The 22,235-nt window shown below is 47.5% G+C and overlaps 1 protein-coding gene across 1 annotated transcript in view; it reads right to left on the reverse strand.

The window, feature by feature from the left end:
• Window positions 1–5,302: 5,302 nt before the first annotated feature.
• Window positions 5,303–22,235, reverse strand: part of LOC107113603 (syntaxin-binding protein 2-like) — a 53,669-nt gene continuing 36,736 nt past the window's right edge. Inside the window, exons 10-19 of the mRNA XM_015414950.1 lie at window positions 22,014–22,148; window positions 21,644–21,701; window positions 18,757–18,822; window positions 16,312–16,392; window positions 13,993–14,131; window positions 13,242–13,348; window positions 12,722–12,814; window positions 9,260–9,345; window positions 7,368–7,525; window positions 5,303–5,665 (exon numbers count right to left, since the gene is read on the reverse strand). Coding sequence (XP_015270436.1) covers window positions 5,586–5,665; window positions 7,368–7,525; window positions 9,260–9,345; window positions 12,722–12,814; window positions 13,242–13,348; window positions 13,993–14,131; window positions 16,312–16,392; window positions 18,757–18,822; window positions 21,644–21,701; window positions 22,014–22,148 — 1,003 coding nt within the window. The 3' untranslated portion in view covers window positions 5,303–5,585. The remainder of the gene's footprint in view (window positions 5,666–7,367; window positions 7,526–9,259; window positions 9,346–12,721; window positions 12,815–13,241; window positions 13,349–13,992; window positions 14,132–16,311; window positions 16,393–18,756; window positions 18,823–21,643; window positions 21,702–22,013; window positions 22,149–22,235) is intronic.

Raw genomic sequence — 22,235 nt, forward strand, 5'->3', positions numbered from 1 at the left:
CATCGGCCAAAGCCTCCTGTGTATCGTCCCAATGCGGCAGCTGTGGGGAAGCGCACAAACGCGGGGGTTGCTGCTTCAGGCTGTTCCGGAGGCATTTTTGCCTGGAAAGGGTTAATAAAAGTGCGATAGTTCCGTGTTTTCACTTCTAGACTATTGTTCTGGAGTGCCTGTAATGCATCCCAGTGCTTTTTGCAGTACTATTGTGTGTTTAATGCCCGTTCCGGGCTGTTCTGCTCACAACTGTCCGACCAAACCCTCATGAACAGCCTTGATTGGCTAAAAGCTCGCTTAATTGTCCTCACAAGTGTCAATTCAACAAAGAGCCAACAACGTCTTTGCAGATACCAAGCCCTTTTAGCACCCATGGGGAAAATTGCAAGGGGCTTTCTTTGCTTTATTGTTTGTGCCCAAAGGCCACCCTGCACAGCTGTGGGAGAGCGTTCCCATCAAGAACAACATGCTATTGACTTAGATAGCCCTCTCCTACCTCCCATGACCAAAGCTATCCTGGTGTTACTGCCTCTCAATCAAATATGAACACTAATTCTTCACCCCAATTCATGACCCACCCACATGGCAGATGTTAGGTAGCAATTATCCAAATGGATATTAATTGCAGATGATGATTCCCAAGCAGGCATCAGGACTAAAAGCTCTGCACAGAACAGATTGGGCTGGGGGTTTCTAAGGCTGAATCTGCATATAGCATTTGCTTCGCTGTCTTACCAAACCCACACTGGAGCAGAAATTCCCATCTGCATTGCATGCCACTTTCACTTTGAGCGATTGTTGAATTTTATTATGGCATCGGTCCAGACTGCATGCAGGTTTCACTTCGTTTGATCTCTGGTTTTATTATGGCTGTCTGCATAGATTTATGGCCATTTTATGGCCCTTCAGGGGTGACTCTGTAGTCAGCACGTGATTTTGAGCCACATCTTTTTTCTGTTCCAGTGGGAGTTTGGTACAACAATGGAGCAAATACTAGATGCAGATTTGGACATCAAGTAAACATGTCAGAGAAGGCTAGGCTGCTGAGGTCCTGACCAGTGTTCCCTCGAAGCTGAGTTAGCGTGAGCTAGCTCACAGTTTTTTTAGCCTCCAGCTCACACGTTTTTGTCTTAGCTCAGGAAGGATGGCTCCAGAGCAGACTAATTTACACAGTGGCCAAATCACTCGCTCACTGCTTTAACGCTGGTACCTCGCAAATTAGAATTTTTGCTCGCAAGACTCCACAGCTTAGAGGGAGCATTGGTCCTGACCCTTCTCATCACACGGCAGGCAGAGAGTAGCCAGAGAGCTGCTGGTTATAGCTCACCTACTGAAAGGAAGCCAGTGTGCTAAGAGGGGAGAGGAAGGCGAAATCCAGCAGGGATGAACAAAGATCAGTTCACATCGCAGGGCAGTAAAGCCAGCTTTGGAACCAGACCCTCATCCGGCCGGAAGTCACAGCCAGGTCTAGGTGTCTGACTACGCCACAAACACAGGAGGTATAAATGTTACAAATGCATGTAAGATTTAAGTACATATCGGGGGGGGGGGAATGTAGTGTGTGAAGCTGCCCCCCAACATTTTCTTTCCTCCCCTCCCCTGATACAGGATGCAAATGTTTTGATAAACAAAGATGACTTGGTTGGCAGTATTCACACTCAAACAAGAGAGAGATGTATTGCTACATACAAAGTTGGGAGTTGCCCCATCATTCCTCAAGCCCCATTCCCATCAGTTGGCAGTATGCTGCATGCCCCATAGAAATAAAGCCCATTGTGAAATGCACCAGGTCAAGGTTGGGGAATCTGGTTCATACAGTTAAGAACACGGGAACATAAGAGACGCCCATGTCGGATCAGGCCAACGGCCCATTCAGTCCAAGACTCTGTGTCACAAGGTGCCCAAAAATGCCAGGTGCCCTCAAGAGGTCCACCAGTGGGGCCAGGACACTAGAAACCCTAACACTGTTGCCCTTCCCCCAAGCGCCAAGAACGCAGAACATCACTTGCCCCAGACCAAGAGTTCCTATCTATCCCTTGTGGCTAGTAGCCACTGATGGACTTCTGCTCCAGATGTTTATCCAGTTCCCTCTTGAGTTCTTAGCTTGGCTACCCTCAGCCCACTGTGTCTTAGGGAAGATGAAATAAGAGGTCTACAACAAATAAGCACTTCAAAATTTTATTATGCATTTCCTCAATTTCCTCAATTTGCACTGGTCTCACTGTTTATAAATCCACAGCCACTTCTGCAAAAGACAAGGGGTTTTTTTTGTGTGTGTGGGGTTAAAAATTACAGTAATTACACACACTGCACAGGGAGCATTGTTTCTCTGTGGGATAGCGTTGACATTAAATGTTTTGGTGTAGTGCTAAATTAATTTTTGTTGAGTGTTGGGGAAACAGGCCTTCTAAAGTCTACATTTTAAAAGTTACGGCACCTGTTTCTGACATACACCAACTGTGGGATATGTGCAGTGGATGCTGCCATTACAGTGCATCTTGCAGAGATAGCCAATGTGTGATTTTTATACTGAAAAGATTCATCATATACGACGGCTATAGATGGGCTTTCTCTAGAGCACGTTTTGATGCCCTACCCTCTAATTTGTTAAAAGGAAGGTTTTTGCGTTGGCCTATTTCTCAAAGATGTTGCCCTTGTACAAATCTTGAAATAGAGTCGGTCTCACATATTTTGCTGCATTGTAACTTTTATGCTATGGAGAGACAGCTGCTAATTTCCCCATTGTTGTCCAAATTTAAACCCTTGGATGCCCAGCTGAAATTTGCAGAATTGAGGATTTTAATTTTTCTGCTGGAAGACCGGAAAGAGAGGATATCTTTAGCTGTGGCAAAACTTTGCTTCCTGGCTCTTAAAAAGAGGAAGCTTGTACCCTAGATAGCAGGTTGTTGATAAATTAGTGCTGTTTTTGTTTTGTTATAATGATATATGGTCTTGTTCCCACATTAGGTTTAATGTTCTTTTATATATCCAATTGAATTTTATGTAGGTATTTACTATGTTTTTTATATTCTTCTTCTTCTTGGGAATGTTCTATATTGGCTGGTCGCTTGACCGTATTAATAAACTTGAACTTGATACTGAAAAGATTTCTATCGAAGGGACCATCTGGAGCATCACTTCTGGAAACAAAAATTGCGTTCCCTCACTGGAGAGAGCAGAAGGGGATGCTTCAAACCGCTGTGAGAGGAGCTCTTTGGCAGCATCAGAATGAGAAGTGTTGAACACGTCCATAGAAAACACATTGTACAAAAAAAACCCTAGAAGCCAAAGTACATATTTTGAAAAGTTTATCTGGTGCGATCGTCTTGCAGCTACACTACTACAGAATGCAGATGGGCCCCTGCATGTTTGGTTGCCCTTCCACTCTACAGCAGAAAGCTAATGCTTACACTCTAAACAGAAAGCTAATGCATCAGGAGAAGCATAGGCTAGAATATTTCTCCTTGACATGCTAGCTTTCCACAGGCAGAGGAGGTGTCATGGGCGTGGATGAGGATGAGCTGACGGAGCCTGCAGAAACCACAGCTAGCCCCTCTGAAGCAGCAGAGGAGGATAGCTGGGCAAGTGCCTGCAACAGCAGTCTTCACACCTGGCCCAGATAAGAAGGAAGAACTGCAAGCTGAAAGTCCTCCTGACTCACTCCCACATGTGACTCGTTTAAGGGAGCAACTCCGGCAAAACTTAGCAACCAAGCGAAGAGAGGCCAGGCTACAAGGGAGGCGCTCAGCTAGCCCAGAGTTTTAACAGGAACTTGGGCGATCGTGCAGCTGGCTAATTGGTGACAGCATTTAACTCCACACTCTGGGCAGTACTCTTCATGGAAGCAACAAGCCAGCTTCGTACTGCTTGCATCCACTTCGGCTTGGCTCTTGCACCTAGACGTTTGGACCCCCCGGCTTTGGACTACGGCTCTGTGTTCCTGGCTCCTGACCCCAGCTTGGCTTTGGACTATGCTTCAGGCTAGTGATTTTGGACTTGGCTCTGTGTTCCTGGCTCTTGACCCCGGCTTGGCTTTGGACTATGCTTCTGGCTAGTGATTTTGGACTTGGCTCTGTGTTCCTGGCTCTTGACCCTGGCTTGGCTTTGGACTATGCTTCTGGCTAGTGATTTTGGACGTGGCTCTGTGTTCCTGGCTCTTGACCCTGGCTTGGCTTTGGACTATGCTTCAGGCTAGTGATTTTGGACGTGGCTCTGTGTTCCTGGCTCTTGACCCCGGCTTGGCTTTGGACTATGCTTCTGGCTAGTGATTTTGGACTTGGCTCTGTGTTCCTGGCTCTTGACCCCGGCTTGGCTTTGGACTCTGCACTGTCTTCTTGGCTCCTGACCTTGGCTTGTTCTGGACTCCCTTTGACTGGCACCCCAGCCCGTGACAGGAGGGTTTGACCTATGGGCTTCTCAAATGAAGTGATACGGTGCCAGGGAGGTCTACATAAAACGATAAAGGGGTGGAAAAGAGTAAGACCCCCATATATTGTCTTAGGACATTTCATCCGGCTGCAGGCTTCAGTTTGTTGCGCTGCCCAGTCCGAATTATTACCCTTTTTGACTTCAGAATGCAAAACAGATTATGCAGAGAGGCTTACTTTTTCACATTTATTTTACAGACTCTGTACTTCATTGTTAGAGATATACAACACAAAAAGTATACACAATCCTGTGCGGAGATGTCACTCTGAAGTAGGAGGCGCAACCCTGACTTTGCACCAGCTGTCAACAGCACTGTTAGGCGGTGCAGTGGTGAGCATCCAGGGATGGCTACTACCTCTACTGTTCTTTTCCCCACAAGGATTTTGTCAGTGGAATGGTCTTGAATTCATCCATACAGTTTTTCTCAACATCCTCAGGCATTTTTCTCCCTCACGGTGGGCAATTTTTCTTTACACCCCCCCCACCCCCCCCAGTTTCTTAGTGGGGCCCGAAAACCGCAAAACAGTGAGGAGAGGCGTCAAAAGCAGCTCTTTCCCCTTGAAGCTCTCCTCAATTTCATCAGAAGCATTATCAAGTATGCAGCTGCTCCTCCCCTCCCCTATTTTTGGGGGGGGGGTCAGAAGGAAAGGGGGCAAAAGGAACTCATAGTTGTAGAAGAAGAAGAGATTGGGTTTATACCCTGCCCTTCGCTACCCAAAGGAGTCTCAGAGTGACGTGCAAACTCCTTTCCCTTCCCCTTCCCCACAACAGACACCCTGTGAGGCAGGTGGGGCTGAGAGAGCTCTGGCAGAAACCGCTCTCAAGGACAGCTCTGACAGAACTAGGGCGTGCCCAAAGCCAGGTGCAAGTGGAGGAGTGGGGAATTGAATCCGGTTCTCCCAGATTACAGTCCGCGCACTCAACCACTACACCAAACTGGTCTCCCAGTAGTAGGTAGCTGGACCCATCCTCAGCCTGAGTCTTCGACAAAATCCTCCAAGGTCAGGCTCATTCATTAAGGAGGGAAGAAGTGGAGGGCTAGTCTTTAAAAGGACAGAAGCAGAGATGGATGCATGAGAGTAGGAATCCGGTGGAGAACAACTTTATCCCAGCAGATAAATAGATGGCGCTGGTGTCAGCAAGTCTCCTGGGAGCCAAGGGTCCTCCTAGGACTTCAGTGGAGTCTGCTCGGTCAGGTGGCGCACGTCTTCCAGGAACTGCTTGGGTGTCAGAATGTGGGATGAGCCTGTGCAGCCAAGAAGGAAAAAAAGTGTGCAGGATTACCGCAGGAACCCCATCACAGTCCATGCGCACGTGAGCTCGGCTGGGTCTGCTGGCAGCTACACTAAAGCCTCTGCTGCAGGACACACAGAAGTAGTCATAACTGCACTGGCAGAAGACTGAGCCTCGCTGCCAGTACCCACCAAAGTCACTTTCACTTGCCACTTCCCACACCACAGTGGGCCACGGCTGCGATGGTAAGCATATCCAAAGCCAACTGGTTTGTGCCTCCAACCCTTTGGGAAGGATGTAGCAAGTAAATGTCTTCTTTAGTGGTTGTAGATTTTTCCGGGTTGTCTGGCCGTGGTCTTGGCACGGTAGGACCTGACGCTTCGCCAGCAGCTGTTGACTGGCATCCTCAGAGGTATAACACAGAAAGATGGAGTACTCTCTGTGTCAAGGTGAGAAGAAAAATGGTAGGCGGGTAATTTATATCTATTCAGGAAGGTGGGGCAGGGCTGAGCCATTATCTTGTAAGGAATTCCCCAGGATAATGACTCAGCCCTACCCCATCTTCCTTTTTTTGTATATAAATTTTTAAATTTTATTTTCTACATAATCCTACATAACTACACACTAACTAAAAATACAGCTACACAACGACCATAAATGATAATAGATGTTATCTTAAGTCGAAGTTTTTTCTCCTATTCAAGTTAAGAGTAAAAATTCTATTCCAATGTTATGATATGCGTAAAATTAAGCTTGTTAACAATGCAAGATTATATAGTGTAACATAAACATTTCTTCTTAACATCTCTGCCTTTCTTCCCTTTCTTCTTGCTTTTGTCGTCTCGGGGTGGACTGGGTGCTGCCGCTCCCAGCCCTACCCCACCTACCATTGTTCTTCTCACCTTGACACAGAGAGTACTCCATCCTTCTGTGTTATACCTCTGAGGATGCCAGTCACAGCTGCTGGTGAACCGTCAGGTCCTACAGTGCCAAGACCACGGCCATACAGCCCAGAAAATCTACTACAACTAATGAACTCTGGCTGCGAAAACCTTTAACAACATATTAAATTTCTTCTGTGAGTTCTGACACAGTTTGGAGCACATTTTAATCCAACAATATTAGGACATGCAAGGGAGATGGCAATACCCAACAAAGCTAAATCTAGAAAGTTGATACACGAAGTCAAAAACAGTTTGGTCAGAAACAAGCAGCAGACATTTAAAGCCAATCTTTCCCTCCACAGCAAAAGAATTACCCCAGGCCAGATTTGCTTGGCAGGTGTACTGCTGTACTCTCTACACCCATTTGTAGAAAGTTTTTATTTATTCCCAGATAACGTGTCTGAATACACAGCCTGACATTAGTGGCATGGATTTCTTTTTGGTCCCTGGCTGACATGAACATCCTTCTGCCTAGGGAGGTGGTTGGCTCCCCTTCACTGGCAGCTTTCAAGAAGAGGGTGGATGAATATTTGTCAGAGATGCTTTAGGCTGGTCCTGCACTGAGCAGGGGGTTGGACTAGATGGTCTATATGGCCCCTTCCAACTCTATGATTCTATTCTCTTCTAGTGGCAATAACACATCCCAACACATGCAGCAATATCTCTTCTTCTTCCTTGATGTGCATTCCCAGTGTCACTGACACTCCTAAATCGTCCCTGCCCTGAAGAGCTAGCTTTGCCCTTAGTCATGCCCACCACTGCCACACTTACCAATCAGCACCTCCCACTTGCCATCAGTGGCCTCTGTGACTTCATAAGCACAGCGCATCTCTGACATGGTAACTCCCCCTAGCACAAAGATAATGAGGCGGGGTCCTGTCCGGTACTCGGTTGCCGTCTTGGTCTTGTGCCAGTGACCAAAGCGGGCACTATGGGAGAGAGATGCACATGCGCATTAGGGAACAGTTACAAGAAAACTGATAGCTAGAGACAGTTGAGAGAGACCGGCTGCTCCCGGTAAGACCGGCTCCCCCGTGAGTCCAATATTGCGCACATTGCTCCAGTGTCCTTTTGCTTCAGACCATGGTATTCAATGCAGTGTTAACTGCACATGCACTAAGAAGTTGGATGTGTCCTTTTTCAAAATCTACCCATACCAGTGAAGGAATTCCAATTTTGGCAATATCTATGGAAGACTTTTTTGTGGGGCAAAAAACCCCTCCTCGTATAAATCACAACCTACTAACACCCCCTACAAAAATGGAAGGACTAGCTCTCCGCGATCGAAAATCATATTTTTTGGCTGCTCAGTTAAAAAATATTTTATACTATGCAGTGCATCTATTACTTTCTTAACTCATTAGGATAATGATTTTATGCTTAATAGAGGATCTTTCTGTAAAATTGTTAGGTTGTATAAAGTACATTGACATAGTTTCAGAATATTGTATTCTGAGGTACTTTAAACAATTTGAAGCTTTTCTGATATTAATTTCTGTATTGACAAATTAAAACAATAAATTATTTAATTATTTTTTTTTAAAAAAGAAAGCCTGGTTTCTGATTGAAGAGGAATACCTTCAGCCATCCTACTTACATGAAGCACTTTGGAACCTGTTCAAAGGGGTATATCTTGATGATATCTTTATTCACAAGATAAGGACTCACACGTGACTTTGGTGAGGGAGGTTCTTGAGACTCTGTACAAGCATCAGCTTTTTGCTAAACTCTCCAAATGTGAGTTCCATAAGGAGGAGGTGAACTTCTTGGGTGATCAGATTTTGGGGAAGGGGCTGGGTATGGACCCCCACAAAGTAGCAGATATTTCGGGATGGGAGGCCCCACGCACCCAGAGGCAGCTCCAATACTTTTTGGGGTTCCTGAACTTCCACCACACCTTCATCCCCAACTTCACGCAAGTAAGCTTGCCCCTCACAGACCTATTAAAGACTAAAGGCAAGGGGCAAGAATGCACTAAGCCCACTGCCAAACTAGATTGGACCTCTGAGTGCCAGCAGGCTTTTGACAAACTCAAAGAGCTGTTCACCTCTGAGCCCATTTTACACCACCCCGATGAAAATAAGCCTTTTGTAATCCAAGTCGACAGATCAAATATGGCTATGGGGGGGCTGTCCTGCAAAAGGAGGAAGATGGGAGGCTCCACCCTTTGGCTTATGTATAAAAAAAATTCAGTTCCACGGAACATAACTGGGCGGTTTGGGACAAAAAAGCCGGAGCCATTAAGGTAGCTCTAACCACTTGGCCGCATTGGTTAGAGAGAGCCAGGGTGCCATTTGCGGTATGGACAAACCATAAGAATTAGAAGAGTTACGCACTCCCCGGAACCTAAACGCTAAGCAACTCAGATGGGCGGAGTTCTTCTCTAAGTTTCGATTTACCCTCCGACACCTCCCTGGGAAGTCAAATTTCCTAGGCGACGCGCTGCCATGTCTCCTGCAGCACGCCAGCCAGAGGGAGGAAATAGTAGACTCTTGGAGAAAAGAGTCTTCATACCTGCAGATGTAGATCTATTGCTCTTGAGCCCCATTTTCCTCCCTAAAAGGAGATCTAACACCAACATCCGGAACACAGATTAAAATCCATGCTTTCGTGTGTGTGTTGGCTGTGGTGGTGGGATCACAAATGGTGACGCTTTTGCTCACCTCACAGCAGCTTGAGAGCTGGGGCCTGGGGCAGGGCAAGACACATAAGGCCACGACTTCTTGTCCAGCTTGTCTTCAATGGCATCCTGCGAGAACACAGAGGACAGGTGAGGTCAGGTTCCTACGTTCATGGAAGAAATAAATAAGACTCCAGGGTGCATTACGTCGTCCAAAGTGACTTCAAAAAGAGGCCACGGTACAAGATGAGCCATTCAGCAGACTGGAGAAGAAAAGGCAAGGGTAAACTCAGCTTCTGAATTCTGGAACAGTGTGGGAAGAAGAAGAAGAAGAAGAAATTGGATTTATACCCCACCCTTCATTTGGAGTCTCAGAGAGGCTTACAAACTCCTTCCCCTCCCCACAACAGACACCCTGGGAGGTAGGTGGGGCTGAGAGATCTCTTGACAGAAACTGCTCTTTTTCAAGAACAGCTCTGACAGAACTATGGCTTGCCCAAAGTCATCCAACAGCTGCATGTGGAGGAGTGGGGAATCAAACCTGGTTCTCCCAGATTAGAGTCCACGCACTTAACCACTACACCAAACTGGAAGGCTAACTCAACAACACAGAAAGGAAGATAAAGTAGATTATATAAGACATCTTAAACTGCCAGTTGATTCACCCTTAATTTCAAGATTCTGGGGGCAGAAGTACCCTTGTTCTCCTTTCTCAAAGCACAGATCAGCCTCTAGGACAGGGTGTCAGACATGCAGCCCAGATCAGGCCCCCGGAGGGCTTCTATCAGGCCCGCAGTGGAACTGGCTGTCTTCTGCTTCTTCTTCTATTCTGCTGCTGCTGCGTTTGCAGCTTACAGATACACACCTGAACAGCATACTCAAGACTGCAACAGCACAGGCATTTTGATACAATAATTCAGAGCAAGAGGTGTCAGTTATCAGAGACTGTTAGATAAACAACATATTGCAAGAGTGCTAATGTTTTAAGCATGTTTTTAAGTTAAAAAAACCCCTTTGTGTTTGTGTCCTTTATATAGTTTATATCTCCGCTACCTGGTATTACATTTTATGACATGCATGGCCCAGCCCAACGAGGTCTGATTTATGTCCGATCCGGCCATCATAAAACAGTTCGACACCCCTGCTCTAGGAGATGGGATCATTGCTAGGCAAATCTCAGCTCACTGGCACGCATGCTGGATCTACGAACAAGCCTAGACTATATGATAACAAAGTAATGCTTTATAATAGGGACTTTCACATTAATCCTCTTCATTGACTTTTTAGAGTGGGGGCTTAACATTTCATGCAGCCGTTCTCACAAAGATCCATGGAGCTGGCTGGGAGGTGGGCCAATGAGAAGGCCCCCTTGAGTGGATTAACTACTGGACTGAAGCTAGGTCAGAGGGCGATATCAAAATCATAGCAAAGGAAACACAGTCCAGACCAGGATGGCTGAAAAATTCCATATCCTGCGATGCAGGAGTGGCCATCACACAAATTAAGTCAGAGCGTACCTAGAAGAGTCACCTATGAGAGAACATCCAAAACAAGGCAATCCCTGATGAGGAGCAGAGGAAAAGAAGACAGCGAGGATCAAGTAAAATGCAATCCATGCTGCTTGAAAGCACCAAGGAAGGGCAATGCAAGGGTTCATGGACTTCAGAAGAAGGAGAAGAGGAGACTGGATTTATACCCCCCGCCCTTCACTACCCAAAGGAGTCTCAGAGTGGTCTACAAACTCCTTTCCCTTCCCCACCCCACAACAGACACCCTGTGAGGTAGGTGGGGCTGAGAGAGCTCTCCTAAGAACTGTCCTTGAGAGAACAGCTCTGACAGAACTATGGCTTGCCCAAGGTCATCCAGCAGCTGCAAGTGGAGGAGTGGGGAATCAAACCCGGTTCTCCCAGATTAGAGTCCGCGCACTTAACCACTACACCAAACTGGCTCTTCACTATTGGTACGCTGACCTGCAGTCTCCACCTTAAAGCGCTTGCACATTTTTGTAGGAAATGGGATCAAATATGTAATTTCAAAGCATTTTATTCATGTTACCCATGATCCCTGGAATTCAGGGGTCCAAGAACTTGGCTAAGGAATTAAAGGCTCAGAGGTTATACTGATATGAGAAGGTTGTAAAGGAGGCCTGCAGATGAAGAAGATTTGCTAAGTTCTGGATAAACTAGACACAGCCATTCACTGGAACCCTTTAGTGCACAATGGCCTCCTACCACTCTGTTCCCCAAACCTGCAGAACTGATTTCCTTAAGATCGTGGGACACCCATACTGGGAAGAAGAATGAGAAAGAAGGAAGTTCCTTCCTATGCTCCTGGTTCTGTGCTACAAGAACACAAAAATTTTGTTTTACATGCTACAAGGGACCAGTGCTCTTTGGGTCCTACTACTTCTCACCTTGACCAATGTTCTCAACCAGCCTATCTCTTACACAGCTGCTCTGCCTCTCTAGAGGTAGATGCTCTCAGCAGTGAATCCCTGAAGCCCCATGACAAGTGAGGCAAGGATCATCTCTCCCTCCCTGAACACACTGATATGGGGGAAGGTTGTAAAGGAGGCCTGAAGATTAAGAAGAAGATATGCTTTAATTCTGGATAAACGAGACACAGCCATTCGCTGGAACCCTCTGGATAAGTATATGGAACCAAAAGATAAATTTGTAGTCAAACTAGCTAAGGCACCTATGAAAATCTCTTGCTCAATGAACATCTGGGAACGATCTACTAAACGATTGTTCAGTAGGTAATTGCTGGCTAAACAACATATAAACATCAAAATGGGAGTTGTGTCAAGAAGTCACACTGGAGCTAGCAAGGACTGCGAACCTCGTTTAAGCCCTTTCTTCATATGTGCATTCGAAAGTTAACTTGTCTTGGGACAGATGTGGCCAGAGCACATGTAAAAGAGTTGCTGGGGGATGGCGTAACTTAACTTTTTGACTGGCTCATGGGAAGCAATAAGAATTCTGTGGCCTGCTATACTTGCCAGGCGAAGTAAAGCTAGGCACAAGTGTGGGTGTCTCCTTCTTCCTTGCCATTGCTGCAGGGGTCTTTTGGGGCCGGAGCTGGCACAAATGGTGGTGGCAGCAAGCCCCGCCCCAAGGTCCCCACGCTGCTGCCTGTTGTCGGCCTCCTGGGGCCCGTGCTGGAGCGCCCATTGTCAGCCTCTTGGGGCCCGCGCTGGAGTGCTGTGGCCCTGGGAAGGCCAGAGGCCTGTCGTCGGCGTCCCGGGGCCTGTGCTGGACCACTGTGGCCCTGGGAAGGCCCTAAGAGGCCCGTCATTGGTGTCCCAGGGCCCGCGTTGGAGTGCTGCGGCCCCAGGAAGGCCTGAGGCCGCCTCCTCCTCCTCCTCCTCCTCCTCCTCCTCCACGGCTGCTCTTCCTCTCTAGAGGTAGATGCTCTCGGACGTGAATCCCTGAAGCCCCGTGACAAGTGAGGTAAGGATCATCTCTCCCTCCCTGAACATCCCTTCCTCTGGGTCCCTGCTTACCTCCATGACGTCCTTAAGAATGGGGATCCACCGAGAGAGCTGGTAGGTAGATTCCAACCTCACTTTCCTCACAGGTTTCATTTGCCCACTGTCCTGTGAGGAGAGAATCAGTCATGAGTGAGTCACACCGTAAGGGCTTTGGGTGGGGCTTGGGGTATGGGTTGAAGAGCAGGAAAGGAATGCGGTAGGAATGTCAAAGGCCGCAAAGAGGTGGATGGCTTACCTAGCTGGGTCCAGGTGTTCTGGCCAAAGAGAGGTGGCAAGAGAGAAAAAGAGCAGGTTGAGCAAAAAGAGAGACCAGCGGACATAACAGCAACCGCACCTCTCCCTCAGCGGAATCCTCCTTCAACAGGAAGCCCAGAAATTATTTCTCCTTCCCCTCATACCGCCGGCATTTTCCACGGCCCCCAAATCAAACTGGCGATATGATACGCATTCCGTGACACGGCTCTAGTTCCTCAGAAAGCCCTGGTAGAAATGTCTACATAGCACGTATGATGTGGTGTGCAGATTAAAATACCTCTGGCATGATGGGGGCGCCCAGGCAGTGCATATTGTAGAGGACGTCTCTCTCCTGCTGTATGTTGGCATGCTGGATGAGTTTCAGAAGGTTCTCTTCGTTGATGCCTATGCCAAGGGAAGACAGCTCAGGAACAGCACTCAAGGAGTCTATGCCTCACCTGAGTCGCCAGAGTATGGGACTCTCTATCCTTCACCCCCAAGCCTGGTCCCCCCTCCCACTATAAATATGTTGTACACAATTATCCAAGATGTAACATATATTGATGGGGTTAGGAGGAAGAAAAAGAAGAAGAAGAAGAGATTGGATTTATACCCCGCCCTTCACTTGGGGGTCTCAGAGCGGCTTACAAACTCCTTTCCCTCCCCCTCCCCACAACAGACACCCTGTGAGGTGGGTGGGGCTGAGAGAACTCTGAGACAAACTGCTCTTTTTCAAGGATAGCTGTGCCAGAGCTTGTGACTGACCCAAGGTCACATCAGCAGGTGCAAGTGGAGGAGTGGGGAATCAAACCCGGTTCTCCCAGATTAGAGTCTGCACACTTAACCACTACACCAATCATAGGCTCCTGTGTTTGGAAGACAGCATCCCTAGCACACCTGAGCTTAGCACAGGCAACCAGGAGGCACAAGCCAGGTTGGTGTCTTTCTGCCAAGGGCAAGAACAAAAGGCTACATGAAATCATACTCTTCCTTCGCTAAACCTCAGCCCCCTATAGTCGCTCAGAGGGGAGAAAGGGAACAGGGAATACCATTCTGGAGAAAGATGCAGAGCAGGATAATGCGAATCTTGTCAAATGCCGACACACTGGGATCCAGGACAATTGGCACAATGTTCTTCATGGGATTTTTGACCTTCTCTCCATCCACATCTGTACCCGTGGCTAGGTCCTAGGAGACAGAGATCCCCCCCCCTTTTTTTTCAGTTGTTTTGAAGAGCAAGAATTCAACAGGGTTGCCAAAGAGCAACACTCCTATCACCTCCCAAGATAAGAGCAGAGTATTAACCAAGAGTAGCAGATGGCACAGGAGCTGCGGTGGCTCAAGTGGTTAAGACGCTGAACTGCAGGCTGTGGAAGGTCGGTAGTTCAGCAGTTCGAGACCCGAGTGTGCCGCATGACGGAGTGAGCTCCCGTCTCTAGTTCCAGCTCCTGCCAACCTAGCAGTTCGAAAGCAAGAAATTGCAAGTAGATAAAAAGGTACCGCTTCGGTGGGAAGGTCACAGCGTTCCGTGCGCCTTGGTGTTTAGTCATGCCGGCCACATGACCACGGAAACGTCTTCGGACAGCGCTGGCTCTTCGGCTTGGAAACGGAGATGAGCACCGCAACCCCAGAGTCGGATTCGACTGGCTTTCGAGCAAGGGAATCCTTTACCTTTACCTTAGCAGGTGGTACATTTACTGTGTGTGTCTGCCTGGCCTGAGTACTGGGAGAGCCTTACGGCTTTCTCAGAGCTTCTCAACTGCTCCTGGCTGTAGTTTGACAAGGGCTTATTCCACAAGGAGTGGCTTTGTCTGCCACAGATGGCAGGCCTCAGTTTGTTCATAAACCCTGGTTAGTCTATTCCCTTGCCTCCTTTCCCACCTCAAAAATAATCACGGGATATCATCCCCTGTTCCCATGCACTGCCAGGCTGCCGGCACTAAGTTTGCCACCTGTTTGTGGTTGGTCAACTGCGACACATGAGAAGAGAACGGGAGTAGGGAGATGATGAGCCTAGCCTCCTCCACACTCTTGGTCGAGGGCCGTCAGCCCTCCCAATCTAGCTAGCTGCTTCACTCCGCTTCACTCAAGGCCAGTCCTTTGGCCCTTGCTAGCCGCCTTCCCCCATCACCCCGTCTGCTTTTAAACTCCTCTTTTGTCCAGCTCTCTATTCCAAACCCTTGAATCCACTTGATCTCTTAATCTGCAGTCAAGAGACCCACACAAGCTGGCTGGTTCTAGCTGTGTGTTCAATTCCCCTAGAATTCTTTTCTCCCCATCCATTCTTCATTGGAACTGACAAGCTTCAGGACAGATAAGTATTGCTCTCTATCACCCCACCTGTGAATGCAAAAGTGATTCTTTGTAACTCTGTATTCCTAAGGAACTTGATTGAGTGTGTGTGTGCTTCAGTATTGTTTGTATGTGATTTATATATCCTTAAGTAAAAGACAGATTATTTTGGAAACACCAGCCTCGATTCCTTTTACTGGCAAACCCTTGTGGTGGACTGGACCTTGGTATAGCTGGCAAATACCCAGAGTAAAATTTGCCAGCTGCTGTAGATAAAGCAGTTTGGCTAACAAACCTCTGAAAGTGGTTATGGAAGAAGGCCTTTGTTAAGAATTACGTTCAAATAAACTTTATAAACTTGCAAGTGTGTTTGGTCTTTTCCTTTCCTGGAAGTAATGTCCTCTCTAGAGCAAAAATAAAAAGATCTCTCTCGCAGCCAAGGGGTTGACCTGGGAAATCAGGCTAACACAGCCCTTTGCTATTTTCTTGCCTTTTGGGCTCTTTTTGTAGCAGGAACTCTTAGGCCACACACCGCAAATCTAGCCAATCCTCCAAGAGCTTACAGAGCTCTTCTTACAGGGGCTACTGTAAGCTCTTGGAGGATTGGCTACATCAGGGGTGTGTGGCCTAATATGCAAAGGAGTTCCTGCTACAAAAAGAGCCCTGGGCGTGGCTGTGATCTCTGGAGCACATATTCCCTCTAGAGGAGCCACCGCTAGCAGTTGTTTTGCAGTGGATGCTTTCACACACATGGGATAATGCATTTTAGCCACCACTGCAAACAGTGGCTGAAGTGTTTTGAAAAGTGCACTATCCAAAGTTGTGAAAGCAGCCTTAGTGTATGCAGGAGGCTGATGCTACTGAGCAAACTGAGGTGTCTTGTACTTAGACATCATGACAAGCCACAGTCAGTGCAAACTACAGCTAACGAGGCGCAAAGACTGGTTCAGCATTTTAGTTCTGCACCCATCGAACCACCCGAGTTTCTGGGATGCCTGCACTCAGACATCACCTGGAACCAGACATAAACCAAACCATGGCTGAGTCTCCAGCAGTGGCCTCTTTAACATGCTCACCTGCTCCACACCACAGAGCTTCTCCACAGGGCCCTTGAAGTTATTCATACAGTCCTCGGCCAGGTGCAGGTGTGTGGAATACTGCAGGGTGGAGGAGAAGGGTACACGGATCAGGTTAGGTAATCAGCCACAGTCTTAAACTATTCCTCGCTCTTCCTCCACAGGCGAACTTATCTGCTTGGGGGGCAGCCAGATTAGGCTTGCCAAGTCTCCCTGGGGGGGTGGGGAAACCCCCGCCCGAGGCCCGTTCCCCGCCACCGACAGATCGGGCCCTGGGGGGAACCCCACCCCGACGTGCACGTCACCAGGAAGTGACGCAACCACGCCGGGCATGCTGGGGGCGGGGCCACAGTTGTCCGAGGGAAAACTCTATGGTTTTCCCTTGGATGGTTGTGGCCCCGCCGCCAGCATGCCCGGCATGGTTGCGTCACTTCCAAGTGATGTGGATGCTGCGTGCACACTCCAGCCACCAGCCGGGAGTCCCCTGCTGCGGCGAAAATAAGACTTGGCAACCCTAAGCCAGATCCTTGAGCCAATAGCAGAATTTGAGGTGGCCCCTACGGAAGTCACGGGGCTGTTATCGACTACAAAGCAGACAGAACGATTCGTCACCGAGACAACCCAAATCCTGCAAGTTAAGCAAGTCTTGTTTGCCTCTTTTTTGCATCGTTTATTCTCCTCCTGCTACTCAGGGGCACAAGCAAGCAGTAAAACAGGGCAATGACGACTCAGACATGGGGAAAGCCTCCCGAGCCTCTTGGATGACTTGGAGAGGCTGTTCACGTACTCGCAAGCCCATCGATGCAGCCTTAAGGGCTAGAATCAGGAGAAAAAGAAAAGAGGGTTTTCATGACGCTTTGATTTCCCTACCCTTGCACACAGTCCCACAAACCTGATCCACTGTGAGTATGCGACTGTAGGAAAGCAGTGCAGACGGATCCATTATTCTCCTGCCTGGAAATTGGGAACCCGAAAGTATTTGTGTGCTAACAGCATGAGAAGTCTGGTGATTGCCTACGCAGTCAGTGTGACCTTGGCAGAGATAACAGAGCTTACACACACACACACACACACACACACACACACATTCCTTAAGGATGCTAGAATGCTCGTAACTTTCCTCTACGCAGGGAGAGAGGAAGGGGGCTGGGAAGCCGAGAGGATTCAGACAGCTTCCTGCAGACTTGTGTCCTGTCGTCTTTGCATCGTTTGAACCCAGCACCAACTCAAAACATGCGACACCCGGCAAAGTAACTCGAAAGCGGTCTGCATGCACAGAAGCACCAGTCGTACCTCTACACGGAAATTCCTCAGGAACAGTAATGCCCACAAGCAAACTAGTGCTAGAGGTTGGAGGACCTGTGGGATATCTAGCTAGTTATTACATGGATAGAACTGTGGAGCTGGAATGGACATCACCGCAATATACTCAGCTCCTATGCTTGCCAAAGCACTGTTGAGCTTGTTGAAATAGGGTTTTCCCCCCGCAGGTCCCAGGATGACATTTCCAGACTCCTGCCTTTCACATTGGTTAACCCCTTCAGGAACCAGGCTGCAGAACAGCGTGCGGTCCCACCCCAACTACCTAAATGAAGGTAGAAGTGGCTTCTCTCCCTCCTGCATCTCCACGTTTAACTCAGAAAAGAACAAGCAGATGTGACGGACTCCAGGCTTGGGCTCAGTGAAAACTAAGGAGTCATAAAAAGGAAAATGCTCCTAGTGGTTAAATAAGAGATACACATTCCTCTCACTTAGAAATTATACCCTGCTGCAGAAAGAGCCTGGTTTAGGGGATTTAGTGTCTGCCAGGAGTGTTTATTGGACTAGTGGATGTCCAAAATCAAAGCTAAGGCACAACAGCGGTATTTCTCTGTGAAGGTGGAGAGTGGAGAAGGTGGAGAAACCCACACAAAAACTGGCTGTCTAGAACAGCATAAGGGCTGAGTTTGTAGAGAGAGTGTTGTGCACTGTGGCATCTAAAAGGAACGATTGTAAAGGAACTAACCTAAAGCTGAAGTATACCATTTGCACCTAGGTATCCACAAGCACCAGCTTTTCCATGTATATATATATATATATATATTCCCTGCCTGACTGTCTTTGTAAATAAAATTGTCAACTGTTTTAATTGTTCCCAGTCCCGAGTGCCTCAGTGTCTGACAAAGTGAAACATCTGACAGAGTTAAACCACAAGATTCATCGCAAAAAAAGGGCGATGTTCATGAAAAGCCACGGAGACTAACATTTATAAAAAGGTCTCATCAATAAGTGGCTGGGTGTGTGACAGAAGGACGAACTGGGTGGGCTCCTGGTCAAACAGTGTCAGTGAAAAATAAGACCGCTCCAACTTGTAACAGAGTGAAGGAACAAATCACCACATATCCAGAAATAAGGGAGTTCGTCCCAGCAGCCCATAATCAGGCCCCAGTTTCTTGACCACTTTACCTTGTGAAGCTCTTTCTGATATTGGGGCATCTTCTTCAGGATCTGTGACAAGTCTTTAATATTGGCCTGGGATAGAAACCGAAAATGCAGTAAATGCAACAGACATTACCCACAAAGCAGAAACAAGAACTGGAGATTGCCGATCACCAGCCTTTCATATCCTAAAGACCTGAGGGTAGAGGCATCCATCTCAGTGAAGCCTGCCCTAGCTCAAGATTCCTGGAACACCTGGAAACACTCCAGATGCTCCATGAAACTGAATGCAGGACTTCAAGCAACGAAAGTCCCTGTCTTAAAGTGTCAGGTCAGCTACTTCAACAGTGTTGCACGCACAGCATGCTTGCTTGAGGACTAAGATACACATTTGTGTGACACAAGATGAATCACAGACACCAGAGACCTCTCAGTCACACATTCGTGCTGGGACTACCCTTTAAAAACCTCTCCCATCACGGTAGGTGGCTCCACACCCTACAACGCAGAAGGAAAATATAAGAAGAGCCCTGCTGGATCAGACCAGAGGGCCATTTAGTCCAGCCTCCTGTTTCACACAGTAGCCAACCAGTTCCTCTGGAGCAGGGGTGGCCAAACTTGCCTAATGTTAAGAGCCACACAGAATAAACGTCAGATGTCTGAGAGCCGCAAGACAAATATCACACACACTTTTTATTAACGTTAAATGAGACTGCCAAAAACAAAAAGGGGGTAAAAACAGATATTGATAATGGTATTTATTTGTCCAATAATATGTATTTGTTTGCTAATGATATTTATTTGTCTGAGAGAAAGAGAGAGAGAGGTGAAAAGAAAGAATGAAAGAGGTGAAAAGAGAGAACGAGAGAGAAACAAAGAAAGCAAATAGATGGGGAAGTGAAGGAGGGGGAAGGAAAGGAAAGAGAGAAGGAAGGAAGGAAGGAAGGAAGGAAGGAAGGAAGGAAGGAAGGAAGGAAGGAAGGAAAAGAGAAAAAAAAGGTGGAAAGAACACTGGCTGGGGAAGGAAAGACCGATCGGGGAGGCGTGCCTCCCCTTCACTTTCCCAGCCGCCCTGCCGGGAGCGACACAACATGTGTGAAAGAGCCACATGCGGCTCCCGAACCACAGTTTGGTCACCCCTGCTCCGGAGGTTCAACAACAAGGGACAGAGGTCGAGGTTTTCCCCTGATGTTGACTCCTGGCACTGGGATCCAGGAAGGGTTTAATGTTTCTCTCCTGCGCTTGGATGGACCCATGGAGCCAGAAGAAGAGACAATAGCTGCCTCCCTCCATGGCCATTTCTTGTTGGTGAAAATGTCATGGGAGGTAAACCTCAAGGCTGTCCCTTCCTCTTGCAACTTTTGGAGGCACAACACAGTGACAGAGTGGTTCTTAAAGGTTAATCCCCGCGTGACTTAAGAGTCGGTTCTGGCAGCTGTGACCCTCCTCATGTCACCCGTAATGTCCATTTTGGCCTTAAGTCAGTTACTGTAGTAAGCTCAGCCCAGGAGTCAGTAGCTTAACATCCCATGACACCGCTCAGAAGGTTCTATTTGTGTGTTACTTTTGTGGTGACTTCTACTTTGGCTTTTTAAGTATGGAATTCTAAACGTCTGGATTCAGACCCTTATTTCTTGTTTTTATCATGATACTTATGTGACCTAGTAAGCCGCTCTGAGCACACTTTGCAGGGAGGTAAAGGTAAAGGGTCTCTCTTGCTCGAAAGGCAGTCGAGTCCGACTCTAGGGATGCAGTGCTCATCTCCGTTTCCAAGCCGAAGAGCCAGCGCTGTTACAAAGACGTATCTGTGGTCATGTGGCCGGCATGACGAGACACCAAGGCGCATGGAACGCTGTTACCCTCCCACCAAAGTGGTAACTATTTATCTACTTGCAATTTCTTGCTTTCAAACGGCTAAGAAAACAGAATGAATGAATAAATAAAATACTTTAGAGGTTCATAATCATATCCATCTATCTATGCCTTGTGATCAGTGAGAACGCGGATGGCTCCCTTATCCCTTGCCTATTGACAGTTTTCCCTGTGACAAAGCTGTTCCCTCCCCCCCTTAAACTGCTTCAAGAAACATCTCTCTTTTGGATTCACATCTACTATCCTGTTCTACCTTTCCAGGGTCAAGATTTTTCCATTTAACAATTGCCCATATTTTGTTCTCGCCCAAGCCAAGTATTTATTTATTTAGTTGCTGTAGATTTCCCGGGTGTACCTACATTTAGTTGCTTTAGATTTTCCGGGTGTACCTACATAATATCTTAAGTGTTTACTTAACCTAACCTGAATAATATTAGCCAAGGATTGTTTATATCCAAACAAAAGGTATTTTTTCTGATACGAAGCTAAAATCCATTTTGACCCAGACACTGCAAAGCTTTACCCTAAACAATTAAGAAACCATGAACTCTATACCTATCTTCTATAAGAATGTTGTTTTCTTGTCTGCTAGGACCAGCTAGCATCAGCTAAAAAATAATCTAACCTAGAAGGGAAAGGCCTACTATTTAGTAGGTTTTCATTACATCCTTATAGAATCTTACTTATAAAAGGAATCTATAAAACCAGAAAAAATATGATCAATCAAAAAGGAAAAAATCTTTATATTCCCATTCATACTACAAGATGGCTTGGACGTCCACTGCCTCAGCCAAAGGACTGGCAAAACAGAAAAGGCCCTGTGTTCTTGCCATATAGCAAAGAAATCTTGTTTTGGGAGTACTGATTCTCTACACAGAAGGTCCACAGAATGAGATGAAAGTGCATAACACTGTTCTTATGTTGAAACTTAGATCTTGTCACATAAGCTGACTGGAAAAACATCGCTTGGGAACCGTACGTGACCCCTTTTGGAATTCCACGGAAGGCGAAGAAGAAACAGATACAGGCCCGGCGGCATTACCTTGTCCGTGGTGAGTCTCTTGCTCTCACAAAAGGTACGGAGGAGCTCAGTCACTTTCCTGTGGAAGGAAGTTATATCAGGAGGAGCTGGAGCTGAACAGAACACCCCACAACAATGGGACTCGAGCCTCTGCGACAAAGGACAGAGTTCCACGTGGCTGAGGGTAGATGGGACTCCAGGCAGCTCAGAGGACACCAGTGCTGGAAGGTGGGGGGGGGGGGAAGGCTGCCTTCTTTGAAACCTGAACTGAAGCAGCCCCCGGGGAAGTGGTGCTACAGTGACAGAAAAGGCCAACTCAGATGCGTATAGGCTAGTCAGAGCGGAAGGCTTGTGTGTGCGTGTGCGCGCGCGCAAAGGGACGAGTGCTCACTTGGACACGTCAGCAATGTGCATGTGGCGTAGCTGCACCCACAGGTCGTCATCCTCATCCAGAAGTACCACTTTTTCCCGTGCATCGCTGACACCTGTCGATTCATATCTGAGGGTCACAGAGGAGAAGCGAAAAGAAAAGGGCTAGACGGTTAATACATGTACACCCACCGTTTCAGTGTGACGGCAGCCCTCTCCTTCCTAAACTCTTCCCAGGCTTCCC

The sequence above is a fragment of the Gekko japonicus genome, unplaced genomic scaffold, assembly GCF_001447785.1.
Source record: "Gekko japonicus isolate JY-2015 unplaced genomic scaffold, Gekko_japonicus_V1.1 scaffold3532, whole genome shotgun sequence".
In the NCBI taxonomy this organism is placed as follows: Eukaryota; Metazoa; Chordata; class Lepidosauria; order Squamata; family Gekkonidae; genus Gekko; species Gekko japonicus.